Source organism: Alexandromys fortis, unplaced genomic scaffold (genome assembly GCF_014885135.2).
Source record: "Alexandromys fortis isolate MF-2015 unplaced genomic scaffold, M_Fortis_MF-2015_v1.1 scaffold_93, whole genome shotgun sequence".
In the NCBI taxonomy this organism is placed as follows: Eukaryota; Metazoa; Chordata; class Mammalia; order Rodentia; family Cricetidae; genus Alexandromys; species Alexandromys fortis.
In genome coordinates, this window is record NW_026067970.1 from 3,382,225 (window position 1) to 3,397,229 (window position 15,005).

General features: G+C 40.8%; 1 protein-coding gene across 1 annotated transcript in view; it reads right to left on the minus strand.

Annotated features, from left to right (window-relative positions):
- The window catches only part of Hibadh (3-hydroxyisobutyrate dehydrogenase), a 104,734-nt gene extending 96,101 nt beyond the window's left edge, over positions 1-8,633 (minus strand). The window contains exon 1 of the mRNA XM_050155475.1: positions 8,449-8,633. Within this exon, the coding sequence (XP_050011432.1) occupies positions 8,449-8,536 (88 nt within the window). The 5' untranslated portion in view covers positions 8,537-8,633. The remainder of the gene's footprint in view (positions 1-8,448) is intronic.
- Positions 8,634-15,005: the final 6,372 nt, after the last annotated feature.

The window sequence follows — 15,005 nt, forward strand, 5'->3', positions numbered from 1 at the left end:
ACAATTTCTCCATTTCACAATGGCTCTCAATAAATACCACTCAGTAATGTGCACTGCATGAAATAATGGCAGGGTTTAGAGAGACACAGATACAGTACTTGCCCTTGAAAAGTCTACAATCTACTGAGAGAAGGAAGAGAAACAACTCTACTTGTCCTTGCACTTGCAAGCTTTATTCCTCCTTTCAAAGACTGAGTCTTGGAGACTGTGGTGTGACAACTAATCACATCCATTTTCAGTTTTCAAATCCTCTCAAACAACTGCTTCTACTCACCATGAACATATGTGAGCCTGATAAAATCCCAAAGGCAAATTATTTGACAATCTTGGCTTGACAAACAGAGCTCATACTAGGTTAAAGTATACTTAGTTCCTTTTCAGGACTGACGCTACCACTTCCATTAAAGGTGTGGCTCCTGTGAAGCTCACATTGCTGCTGCTGTTTTACTACATACTCAGGAACCCTTGTCTTTATAGTTCACAAAGGTTCGATGACAGAGAAATCACACTAATTGAAATTGTATTTTAAAATTAAATAGATTAAGAAGTACATTTTATAAAAGAGCCCTAATGCCTACAAGTGAATTAACAAAAAAAGAAAATGACGCACAATGAGATCAGACCACCATGTTGAGGTTGGGAAGGTGCAATCTAACAATCCAAAAGCATAACAAGGAACACTGCGTTTTTAAAGCAGTTAATTTAACAGCAACTACTGTAAGTCACACAGGTAACAGGCATGACAAGGAGGAGGAAGGATTCAGTCACACACTCCACAATCATTAAGTAGTCACTTCAATGTACTGTGTGCCAAGGTTGACATCAAACTGATCCTCCCATCTCTGTCTCCCAAGTGCTGGCATCATAGGTTATAGGTAAGCACCACTACAACACCTAGCCCCTGAACATTCAGATGAGATACAGTCCTTGGCTTCCAACGACCTTAAGATCCATGAAGACATAAACTAAACACACAAAATAAATTAACACAAGACAGGTAAGGATAATAGGTTTAAAAAAATGCTGGCACAGAATTCATGGTTTGGAAATTTGAAGAAAGTACATTTAACTTGTGTATTCTATAACAGATCAGGTTTCCAACAGAGCAGGAAGAAGGGAATTACATCAATAAAAGAAAGCATGAGTACATTCAAGAACAGGAAAGCCAGAAGACATGAACAGTAAGTTAACGTGGCAGCTTCACCACATGACAGACATTGTTACCTAAGCACTTCACTGATAACTGCCATCATGTAATATCTTTCCTAAGAATCTAGGAAAAATATTGTACGCTTAGGGAGCTTAAGTCAAATGATCACGGATATAGTCAGGCTTTGTATTTGTTTGATCTGGTTCTGGTCTTGCAGTGCTGGAAGCTGAATTCATGCTAGGTATGACTTCTGAACATACTCTGCCTTTGAGCTTCATAGAAGTTCAATCTTGGGAATTCAAGCTTTTTATGATAATTTGGCCTAGTTATATGGAGGAATGTTCTTAGTCTTCGGAGATGCATACTGTAATAGTAGGATATATTATGGTGGCTGCTATTGTTTCTCAAATGACACACGCTGGTTATGAATTTATGTGGAGAGAAATAAAGGAAATGGCAAAAATTAACAAACTGTGGGCTCTACACAAAAAACTACTCAAAATTCCCTGTAGTATTCATACTACTTCCCATCTTAATTTTTCACACAGGAGAAAACTAACATATTTATACTTCAAAATATTATAAATAAAAGTAACTAAGAAGAATTCTGCTAACACTGGATATAAACAGGACTGTTTGATCCCCAAGTAACTTGAAAATCATGAAGAAATCATGAAGAATGACTCTGATAGGAAAAAAATCACAGAATGACAACAGAAAATATGTCCATTCTCTTCAGGAAAAAATGAAAATATTTTCACCTTGTCATAAGCAGAGAAACACAAAACAAAGAAATATGGGGCTACTCTTCAAGTACTGAATGGACCAACTTTTGTGTCTTGAACAAAGATTATCAGCAGCATGTAAGGACGGATGCAGATGAGCGTTCTCACACGCTATCAAATACATCAGATCAGCCTTTTTGAAAATCTATCTACGTTTTAATTTAAAACAACTGACGCAGCAATCTAACTTCCTAGAAATTTACTATTTACAAGGAGCTATAAACTTTGTCTTTAGAGGGTCAGTAGGAAATGACTTTCAGCTTTGTAAGCCATAAGGCCTTTTATAACAAACCTATTCATCTGCTCTAGTTTGAAAATCGTGATAGATAATAAAGAAGTGCATGGCTTATCCTAATACAACATTGTTTAAGTATGATGTATATGTGCATGGTCACACATGTACGGATACATATAAAGGCCAGAGGTTGGCACTGGATGTCTTCCTAGATCCCTCTCCACATTATTTACTGAAGCAGATCTCTTGAACTATGAGCTTATTGATTAGCTAACCTAGACAGACAGCTTGGGGTGGGGGGCAGAGGGCTTGTTATAACCACACAGGTTTTATTTGTTTGCTTGGAATCCAAACTTGGGTCCTCAGCGTTGAATGGCAAGTGGTTTATCTACTGAGTCATACATGTCCGGAGTCCTCAAATACAATTTTATTTGTAAAAACAGATACATGAATATGAGCCATCATTTGCCAGGTCCTATACACTAAACTCTGAACCACACAAACAGTTTATTATAGCACCAATTGTTACAGAAGAAAAATGTAAATAACTAATAACTTATCAGTAGAGTACTTAATTCACAATTCACAGCAATTCATATTAGCCCAATGCAATGAAATATTACTCCCACATTTAACTGAAAAGAATGGGAACAGTGGAGAGGGTAAGAAACAGCTCGACGCTCCCACATGCAGCAGCGGGGGCTCCTTTCAGAATCCTCAATTGAGGGGAAGCTTGATTAGGATTCCTGACTGATTAAGAGAACTTAACACAGATCCAAGCTCAGTGGTCATCAGAGAGGCACTCACAGAAAGGAAAAAAACACATCAAGCTGCAGTTGCCATGTCTATGACTGTGGTGGCTCTCAAGTTACATCTGAAAGATTGTTAACAGCCCTCCCCCTTTTCCCTCTTTTTCATAAATGAAATTATAGAATGTTCCAAAGGTGTCTTGAATAGAACTGAACTCTATGAGGTAAAAGCAAGGTCACAAGGAATACACAAGGGGTCAAGACATGTCTTTCACTGTAAACAGGAATGCTATGAGAGTCCTTGAAAATTGTAGGGTTACAACTGAAAAAAGAAGAAAGATCACACGGAGGTGATTAATATGTTTAGGTCTTAAGCATGACGGTTATTTAAGTCTTATCTGAAACACTTCTATATGAAAGGAACATTGTCTCTTATAGGTAACTAACTCACTAAAAATGTTGATTATGCTAGATTTCTTCTTTTTTAAGAAAAGCAACATTTTCCATTTTTGAGAATTTCATGCATGAAGATGATATTTACAACATTTCTACCCTTCCTTCTCCCCATCTCCAGTTTGTGTGTCCCCTCCACTCACTCAAGTTCATGACTTCCTTTACTTATTGTTGCACACATGTGCAGTCGGCTGAGTCCATTTAGTGTTACTCAAGTATGTATTTGTTACAACCAGCCTATCCGAGGGCTCGTCCTTGAGGAAGCCTGGCTCCCCCTCTTAGCAGACGTGAACTGCCTACAGCTCTTCATGCAGGACTGGGGCCTTCCAAGATTTCCCACATCAACTCAACTGTCAAGAAGTTTTAGCCAGTCCAGAGTGAGGAGAGTCTTTTCCCTCTCGCGTATCTTTAACTGTCTTTCTATCCTGCCCTACCATGGTATACCTGTGTAAGTCAGAGGGAAAACCTTCAGGATAAATTACCAAATAAAGCACAGGAAGATGCAGTGCACTAATACATGAATATGCATCTCTATCTACCCTGTTCTACCGCAGCCTACCTGTCTAAGGCAGAGAAAGGAAAAGCCTCCAAGAGAAAAACCAATAAAAAATAGCAAGATGTAGAGTATTAATAGAAAAATATGCAGAGAAAAAAATATACATGAAATTATTTTCTGGGATTGTGTATGGGTATGTTAAAAAAAACAGTAGTTACAGCTCAAATGTCGAGTCATGGGTCTGATTTAAAGAAAAAAAATCTTTTAGTAAAAATCTTTCATTTTTACCATATGCATTTAATTTTTATAACTACATTTGTGAGAAAGGGAAATAAATGAATTGGCACAGTGAATGTTAAGTGCTATGTGAATTGATTCTGACTAGAGAGGTTTCACTAAATGGGTACATGGGGATCCAAGCCACTTCTGAAGCAATTACAGAGTAACAGTGGTGATGAAATGGACCCAGCAAATGTGAGCTGTGTTGCTACAACCATTACACAAGTTAACCCTCCAGCATTCTTCATCCCAGACTCAGATCCCACCTGTCTAAACAATACTAGTAATGCCCTATTGCCAAATGTCTGCTCCAGGGACTGCAAACCCTGCCAACGACCTAGAAATGTTGTGGGAAATGTAATAAGGAATGAACAAGGAGTAAGAAAAGCATTGTGAATAGTTAGCAAACTTCTATAACTCTCAGTATCACTACCTAAGTGGCAGCCAGGGGAAGGGAACGACCACAGATAAAACTCAGAATTTAAGCAGATTGAGAAAAATCCTAAGATACAATCAAAGACATCAGTGAAATCCCTGTTTGTAAGTAAGTTTCAGACTGGATACAATCAAAGCTAGAAAGGGACTTAACGAATGAACAAAATAACATGTCTGTTTATTGGGGTGAAAAAGTGTCAATGGGCCAGGTATGAAACAGTGAAGCAGGATGGATACGAGCAGAACAAGAGTTACAGAGGTCGTGCTATTCACCAACAGTTCCAAGTGATAGGATACAAGAAGAGCTCTGAGGACAGTGCTGACCTTGGAACAAGAAGGTCTATATTAACCAGGCCAACTACGCGTTTATCAGTCAAGATAGGTTGTCAATGATGGGCTCAGTTCTCCTCATTTCATCACTGGGGCAAAATGACAAAACGATGGTATTAAGTAAGTATAAGTGCTATACAAAGAGAAGTAACTCACTGTTATCATCAAATTTAACTCTAAGTTTACGAGATCCTTGTGAAGTCACCTTTCAGATGTATGCCCTTGAAGGGACAAGTTACTTAACTTCTACATGTTTTTATCAACAACAGTACCTATAACAATAGGTTAAAGATTACTTGAAAAAAGATATGTAAAGCATTAAACAATGCCTAGCACCTGACACTCAGTACACAGTAGCTACTTTTATTAACAAGGCCAAGAGGCACCACTGCCAAACAAGTCCTACACCAAAGGGCCCTTTTGGCCTAGAGGGTTAAAAGGAAGAGAAAGATTAAAGGTGGCAGAGATCATTTAGGGGACTACAAGCCTCCAGTGGAGCTTCTGAAGGAGTACCTGATGTACAGAACTGGCTCCCGAGGCTACAGGGATCCAAAGGAATGTAGTGGAACTCTAAAAACCATTCTAAGCTACAAGAGAAATAAATGCATCTTCCTAAAGCAAATTTTGACAGAATGTGTGGAGACAGCAAAGTGACAGATAAAAATCAAACTGAAAAAAAAAATTCAGCCAGCATAAAGGTGAAAGTGGTTGATTGGTGAAGACACTAGTTGGAAAACTTGACAACACTGGTTTCTAGACTTACAGATTATGATCTCCCAGATGTAATATGAGCAAGGTTATATATAGCTTGGTAACCGGACCTGCTACCAGGACTCAGTATACTATCCATTAAAAGATTATTTTACACTTTCCAAAATCTTCCTAGTCAAAGGAACATATGTTATTGTAGAGTATCGAAGAAAATATGCAAAGCCTCTGAACGGACTTTTTACTGTGTCATAAGATATTAGAGTATTCTTCCCTTACCTGAAGGAGATAAGTTCAAGACTGGTTGTCTGAAGTTACAGACAATGTCAAACTCTATGCATATTTTCCTGCATATATGTTTGTGTACGTACCCACGATAAAGCTTAATTCATAAAGTTGGCACAGTAAGAGACCAATAGCAATAATCATAATAGAGAACAATTATAAAAATACACTTTTTGAAGTTATAAAAATGTGGTCACTCCAAAAATACCTTTCCATGTAGTATTTTCGGTCTAAGAGGTATCATTTCCAGAATGGTATAGCCTCTGGGGACTAGCTGGAAGGAAGGGGTCCGGGGGAATGGAAAAGGTGTGACAGAGGGCAATGGAGGCAAATATTATCACAATATACTGTTATCTATGCATGAAACCGAAAAATTTTACATCTAAACATACGAAAAGTACAACCCACATATACAAAAAGAATCAGTGATTTGTTTTAAACTTAGTATTGCAATTAAAATACAATACTATTTCATTTTTCCATCCCACCTTTGGTCAGGCGGTCTTTAAAAATGTCCTGATACAATTCTTCCATGTACATGTTAAGGAGTCCCAAAAAGTGAGTAGAAGGGCCTATATCTGTATAACTTTTTAACATCTCTACAAAAATAGATCTAAAGCTAAATATAATTAATTTTTAAAATAAAATATAAAATTTTCTTATTAAATGAGTTATGAGACAGGAAAGTAATTATTTTTTCCCATTTCTTCTGGGATGCATTTGTAAGTCTCATTTTTAAAGGTATATAGATCGTTATAACATTACCATCTACAAGCTATATGTAGATGGTAAACATATATGGCATATATGTTTTATGCCATAAACAGCTCAAATACATGGTGGAGGCAATACACCCAGAGAATTCATGTTAGTAATTGAACATGATTCCTTTTCTTCATTTCCCTAGACTTTCAAATTGCATGGAGATGGGTTCCCCCCCCTTTTTTTTAAATATTCAAATCTCAAAAAAGTTAACATTTTCGGAGTTAGTTTACTATTTGCAGTGGTTAATACTAGTTTAAATGTTAACACCGGCATTTAAAACAACTCCAGAGTAAAACAGGATGGCTCGACTGTTTCAAACACTTCACTGAAGAACTACTACTTAAAACTGTTCATATATACATACCTTTGGGCCAAAGCACCCCAAGTACAATATGGTTTGCTAAAGCAGTGTAACCAGCCTTGAGAAACAGGTCCTTCCAGCTGTCAGAGCACAGTATTACAGTCTTTGGCCTCAGATTCTCCTATCATGACTTAGAAGAACGTGCATAACTCTTAAAACACACATGAAGAGCTTGTAAATAAACTACTGAATAGCAACACATCGTCCTGGGCTGATCTGAAAGACGGGCGCATTCCCGTAAAAACTGCTGCTCCCTTTAGTACTCTGGGAAAGAAAGTGATGCTTAAGAAACTGTATCCAAAATCACGTGTTTGCATCTTGCTACCATGATTCCTTTTCTGTCTGTCATCCAAGTTACCTGTTATCTATCACACAGACAATCTTCCAAAGCAGGAAGGAAATTCACAGGTTTTCCTGAAGGGAAAGGCTGGCGACAGCTCAGAAACCAATTCCCAGCCTATTTCTTACACAAAAATAGCAGGCATCCTGCATCCAGAGCCCCTGGTATGCTAGCCAAACACAAGGGGGCTGTTGGTTTGTTCATCCATAAACGTTTACATTTAAAAAAATCTTTCCGTGTCCCCCACAATTCAACCAATTCTTAATTAAAGAGGTGTCTTGGTGTCCTAGAAAATCCAAGAACTGGGAAGAACCAAGGGCTACTTCCTAGACCTTATTGGAGATGTTCGAATTTACTTATTCAAGGGTCTCGGGAGTTCCTCGTGTGAAAAACGAAATGACTGAATGAGTTCTGGGGCATTCATGTGGCTCTAAACATGGCCTCTTCCTAAACTTTTCCTAAACAGTTTCCACAACTTCCAGCAAAGCATAGTCAGTCAGATAGGTTCTGGCTACAATTTTGAGGACGTTCAAAGAGTTGTGGTTAATAATTTGACAAAAGTCCACCACTTTCAGGCCGCACATAATGGAGTGAGCCCGGTTTGCTGGTCAAGGGTGACAAACTTTGCCAGATGCTAGGATACCGCCATGCTACGGATAAGGGTGATTAAACACAACTCGGGCCTTGCAGTTGGAGGTAGCGCCCGCTTAGGGTGAAGCCGGGAAGCTGGAAGGCTAGGGGTCACCGAGGTGGATGAGGCGGGGTCACCCCTGGAGCTGAGCCCTCCAAATGTTCTAGGAGCCCCAACTCCAAAGCGCACGCCCCAGACTCAAACATTCCTCCCCTTCAAGAACCCAAGCTGTTCCTGGGTCCCGCCGAGGACACTGAACAATCTGGAGTCCGGCAAAGAGCAGGAAGGGAAGACTGACCCCTCAGGAGGCAGTTGCAGAGGGGCCCCGGGCCTTGAAGACCGCCACAATTGTCGCTTTTACCCTCAAACCAACCGCAGCCCTTGGAGCGACAAGCCCTCTTCCGATGGCCCGAGGAAAACGCGCAGAAGGGGAGCTAGGTCCTTACCCGCTGCAAGGCTGGCCGCGGGCCGCCGCCGGCCGCTCCAGTACCACAGACGGGAGGCTGCTCCTCGGAGCCCCAAGGAGGCTGCCATGCTTCCCCCGCCCCGCCTCCGAGCCGTGACCTCGGCCGCCTCACACACGGCCTGCAGACTGCGAGTGTGCGCAGCCGGACTAGCCGGCTCGACGCGGGGGACAACTCGCGCACGCGCCCTTGCTGCTCTGGGTGGGCTCCGCCCAACGAGGGGCGGAGCACGGTGTCGAGAGGCGTGGCCGGAGAGGTGAAACAGACCAATCAGGACTCCCAGATCCTCAGACGCCCTACCTTGTGGCCCGCTGCAGAAAAGTTTACCACCTTCGGGGTAGGAGAACACTTGTTTACTCCAAGTCGAGGTGTGTAAGAGGCGGTGGCTGTCACTACCGCCTCCTCGGAGCACCTGCCCTGGGGAACTGCCTCTTCCTAGGGCTGGTAACTGTTTTTCTTCCTAGAACGCAGCTATTGCAGTATTTAAAGAAAGAGCAGAAATTCCATGTTTTCTAGTATAGGGACTCAGTTTTAGCTTTAGTAATAAATACGTGGATGTCCCAATGTTAGCATATATATATTTTAGTTTCTGTTGAAAAACAATAGAATCTACCCTGTGTAATTACTGAAATCCATGTGATATATGACTGAACGGTTTTTCCAATCATATTGGAAAAATAGTAAGAAAGTAATTGAATAACGTTGTTCTCTTTGAAGAGTAGACTTTCTAGGAATTTGCTGAGTTCCAAACGTTGTTTGTTTATTTGATTGATTGATTAATTGATTAATTGTTTTGAGACAGGATTGCTCTTTGTAACAGTCTTGACTGTCCTGGAACTCTGTTTTGTAAACCAGACTGACCTCGAACTCAGTTCCTCCTGCCTTTGCCTCCCAAGTGCTGGGATTAAAGGTGTGTCACCATCGCCCAGCTAAAGACACATGTCTTCAATGATTGAAAATTCTACAACCTGCATACATTTTGAAACCAGAATCTAATGGTATGTTAAAATCCATCAGGGAATATATAAGTGTATCATACAAACAGATGCATTGCTGCTTTGTCCTTATTTGAACGGTTGGCATACATATCTGAATTTCTGTTCGTTGGGGATAATTGCAACACTTTCTGTTTCCACTGAAGGATTTTCATCTTCGGTACCCCCAAAACAAGACTTCAAAGAAAAGTAAATCAGAAGGAAAGAATGAGGTTTGGAGGCCATAGCAATCCCTGGATGTCCACCTCCTACCCTCCAAGTCTGCTTTTTTTTATCTTGTTTAATTCATTTCCCTTGTATTGTATTCATCCAACCTAAAAAAGCAGAATCAAGGGGTTGAGCTTGACCTTCAAAAAGCAAAACCAAAAAACTCTTCCTAGTTATCTGTGGAGTTGGTTGATAAGAGGAAGTAAGGTTTTGCCATTGTGTTAATGCTCCCAGGAAGCCACACTAAGTGCAAAGACCCATTTGTAAATAGTAGGAAAATAATTCCCCTCATTGGTTGTCTTTCTCAACAGTCCTCTGTCCTGCCATAATAGAAAAGAATAAAGGCAGAGGTAAAGGAAAAGTTAAAAAAAAAAAAAAAGTTCTAGCTATTAGACAATCTCTCCGATTTGGTGCTTCCATCCTAATAGCACTAATTGGTTTCTGGAGCATTTCATGTCTCTCTATTAGGTTTTAACTGGAATGGATTTTCTGCAACCAATAAATGTGTCCCTCCAGGTTTCTATACTTAACTGCTGAAGAGCAGTCTGCTTTCCAACTATGTCGACCCCCAAGGCAGAGCTGTTTACGACACAGGACAATACATCAATTCATCTCTGCGACTCCTTGAGTTAATATCCCGGTCCTCTTGAGATTTTACACCCAATCAGATTGCTTTTGTCATTTTTATTGTGGGCTACTGTTTTTGTTTCTCTGGGTTGTTTATGGGGCTCCTTTCTTGAAAATGAGTTATTTCTTTGCAAAAGCCTGACTCCTGTGAACACCATCCTCCTGAGGGTGGAAAGGAAAGGAGCCTGTGGGTGAGCAAGCAGAGTTCTACTCGTGGGTTTGCTTTGGTTTAGTTTGGTTTGCTTTTGCTCAGACTTTGGAACCCATACTATTGCAAGTTTGATTCTTTTTGTTTCAATGCCACAAAGGAGGAGGTCATAATGTTCAGCTTATTCCCACACGGTGTGGATTGTTGTCTCCTCCCAGAAGTCCTGCATTGCTTCAAGGACTGTCAAAGGAGGGTTTCCTAAGTGTGACTTTGTTACCAATCCTCACTATCTATTAAGCAGTTACTGCCTGGGGTTAGCTTTGTGGATGGGGTCTAGGATTTAAGACTGGCCTGGAACTTGCTATATAAACTAGAATGGCCTCAAATTCCTAGAGATTCACCTACCTCTACCCCCGGAGTGCTGGGATTCAAGATATGCATCACCACACCCAGCCCATTCCGGACTCTTTAAGAACGTGATCTATCCCTGATTGAGAGCTGGAAAAATGGGATTGTGGGGAACACAGGAAGCCCTCCTTAGGTCTCAAAGGGACAAAGATTCACTGGGGTGTCAACATATCAAAGCGAACTCTGACCACCTATTTCTCCAGCATCTGTCAGTACCTGTTAGAGTCATCCTAGTTCGTATACCCCGCCCAGGGACTGGGCTGCCCTTTCCCCAGCTGTTCTTCCCTATATAAACCAGTCATTTTGGGTAATCTTTTACCTCTTTGGTCTCCTGGCTCTCCCCTCTCCCTTTCTCCTCTCTTTAAGATGGTACGCTATTGCAGGAATTTTGATCACACTGTGTCACTCCAGAGACTGTTCAATAAAGTTTATCTTGAATCAGGGGGTGGAGCCAGTGACTAGCTAACCAGAATTGGCCATAGAGAAGCCAGAAATTTGAATAGAGAAGATGCACAGGAAGAAAAGGACGGGGCCTTGAACTTAGTGCTTCCTTTTGGTTTTGGAACAAGTCAAGAGACCCATCTCTTGCTGGGTCTCTAGCCAAAAAGCAAGGTCAGTGGGTTGTGCCTCAGCTTCCGAGCTGGTTTTCAACCCCACATCTGATTTACAAATCTTTGTTGGTAAATGGACCGGTAGAGACTTAGTCTACACCTTCAGATCTGCCAAGGCTGCAGAACCAGAAGGCCCTCAGTGCAGAGGCCTGAGTGACCAGTGGGGCATTGACTGCAGGGCTGTGGGGCTGCAGAGGATAATAGAAATATCAGTAGATTCATGTGCAGCCACTAAGCTGACAGAAAAACACTGGTGTCCTTAGTTACCTCCATGATAACATGACACCATTTCCCTTGCTCCATCACTTGAGTTCCCCAATTCTCTAATTTTTCTTCCGTTCCTCCTTTCCTTTGTTCCTGCAACAGTTTTACTTCTCAACTCTCAAGACTTCCTTGGAAGTGACCGTTTCAAAGTTTTTTGCTTGGGTGACAAATAAGTATCATGAAAATAGTCGAGTTTAGAAGCTGGATCCAGATGTTCATATAGCTCAGTGGTAGAGCCCTTGTTCAGTATGTGTGAGGTTGTGTTGAAAACTCAGCACTGAGCTGGGAGACAAGGAGAAGAAAGGATACTTACAGTCACTTGACCCTTTCAAAAACTTATAAACTTGGCATCAGGTTTGGCTGCTTGAAACCCAAAAGTCCGAAGGATAGCAATTCTTTTTTTTCCATGAAGCCAGGTCTGGAAGCGTAACTCCATAGTACAGTATATATGAATGTGTGCATACATGTAGCATGTGCAAGGACCTGCACTCATTGCCACCACCAAAAAAAAAAAAAAAAAGAAACTTAAAAAAAAGTAAAGCTTTTCAGTAGACACATTTCCAGTGTGATGACAGTTCCAGGTTATTAAACTCCAAGGTCAGCTCTCATTTGTTTCTGGACTGTTCTGGTTTGACTACCTGGCTGCTGCACAAATTCTAATTGGTCCTAATAATAAAAACCCGGAGTCAGATATTAAGGGGTGAAAGCTGAGCGATCAAAGAAGCAGTACAGCCAGCCACTAGAGGCTGTATGCCCAGGCTAAATCCTCAGACTGCATCTGAGCTCCTGGCTCCTCCCGCCTTATATTCTTCTGTCTACCCAGCCATATCACTCCTGTCTCCACCTCCCAAATACTGGGTTTAAAGGTGTGAGCCACCACCGATTGTATCTGTTTCTCTTTGAGACTGGATCAATCTAGTGTAACCCAGGGTGACTTGAACTCACATAGTTCCATCTGCCTCTGGGAGTAAAGAGTGTGCCACCACTGCCTGGCCTCTCTGGCTAACTGGTGGCAGCTGTACACTCTGATCATCAGGCAAGTTTTATTTGCTGGATTACAAACAAAATATCACTACACCTGGCACAGCTTTCCAGCTTTTCATCTTGTTGGAGTCCCAGGCAAAGGGAAAGATGAAAGAAGTCAAGGAGTCCGCTGACTGTTCTCATCAGCATGCAAAAACTCCCACACTACAACGGCTCTTTCTGTTCTAGAACTTAGTCACTTAACAACACCTAGCTCTGAAGAAATATTAAAAATATAGTGGAGAGAACGTTCTTTTCACTTTTTTTTTAAAGAGTAGATCTGGATAGGCATGACCACCAGTCATTCCCATAATCAATTTTAAAAAATGTTTTGCAACACAAAACATTGATAAGATAATCGAACTATAGCTCAAATAGAAAGCTTATCTGAGTTCATATTATTGTGTTTATTTAAGAGGATTAAAATTTTTATAGCAGAAATTCGTGTTTAACAGGTATATACACACACACACACATTTCTCCTGCTCTGTCATCAAAGGGAGCCTAGCAATGAGTATTAAGTGTTGTCTAGTTCCATTTTCCAATCTTTGAAGATGGTGGTTAACAGTTATCTACCCTTGTAAATACGAATTACAAAGGTTATTGAATGAAATTGGTCATCATGTATTACAGTTCGAACATGAATTATCCCCCACAGGTGCATGTTTTGAACATCTGTTCCCCAGCTGGAGGTTGTATTTTGAGGCGCTGGAGAGTCTTTAAGAGGCTGGTCTCCCTGGTGGGTGGAGGCTTAATTTGTATTGTCATTCTTTGTGTTCCTTGTAAATACCCATTACTTTGACAATGGCACAGTGTATCTAAGACCTGGGTCCCTTGAAGACTGGCTGGCTATTTTCATTATCTAGAAATGTCACTTTATTGGCTCTGCACTCCCACCCTATGCAGCTCAGAAACCACTTGATGATCTTTGAGAAAGAAAAAGAAAGAAAACTGAGAAAAAGAGAGAAAATGAGGTCATGACAGCTCTCGAGCCACCAGAATTCAATATGCAGCTACTGCTGAGACAAATGTCACTGCCTGTGCAGAAGGCCACACCCACACGTGGATATGTGCTGTCCTTTTCCTAAGGGTTCTGTCTCTCCATAAATGCCTGTGTTTAAATTTAGGTGAAAATCTCTTTTCAATGAACTCCAAATTACTTTAAAAAGCACAAGAAACTATAATAGTCCGCCAAGTAGAATTAATTAATATATTAGGGAAATAAAATAATGATTTCCACTTGGGGTTGTAATCAGCACATTCTGTGTGCTCTAATAAAGCTACTCGGAAAGCCAAGCTATACTCAGAAACCATTTCACTGATCCGCCAGGCTTAAGTTCACTTGCCCGTCCTTTCGCTCCCGGTACACAGACCCTCACTGGAATTCAAGGGTTGTTTCATAGGCATAGAATTGAAAGAGGGGGAAACAAATCAGATGTCCAGCAGATTTGTTCTCCCTTTAGTGACCATGGTAACTGGAAGTGCTCACAATCGATGCCTACATCTCCCGTGTTTCTTTTCAAGCTAGACATGGTGCTGCAACTGGACATATGAGGTCCAGGTAGAGGACAGGGCTTCCTCTTGCCTGGATAATGGGCATCATGAAGGGTTACTTTTGCCTTTACTTATCCCAAGGTATAGACCAGAGAGTTTTGCTTCTTTTTAAGGAGATTTCATCCCTGTTGTTAAAAAAATATTTCCCTGGATCAATAAACTTTGGGGGAAGGACTGTTTTCATTCTAAGATGATGCTACTTCTTTCTTTCTTTTCTTTTTTCTTTTGTGTGGAAAATATCTTTTCCTTTAGGGTTTGATGGTGACTATAGTTTGACCTATCTTTTCATGCCAAATTTTGTCATTTGGAAGATTAACCTGACTTCCCTGGGTCTTGTAACATTTTGAGGTGGTCAAAAAACTAAAAGTTCTAGAAGTGCTGCTTGATCCTGATAAAGCTGAATAGCAGCAGCTTTTTTTAAAAAAAAAATATCAGCATTCTGAAAAGATAGCAACTTCAAACTGTTCACACTGACATGTGAAGGCCCTGGAGCTGTCCTTTCTCTTTTTTCCTTTGTCACTAGCATTTATTAATTGTACAATTAATGGATTTTATTTTGACATTTCATACAGGTATATAACACACTCTGATCATCCTCAGCCCCCTATATTTATATCCTGCCCCCTTCCCACCATTCTCCTTCTTCCAAACCATCTTTTCTACTTTCAAATATTATGTCTACTGTTTTCTTTTCCCTTTATT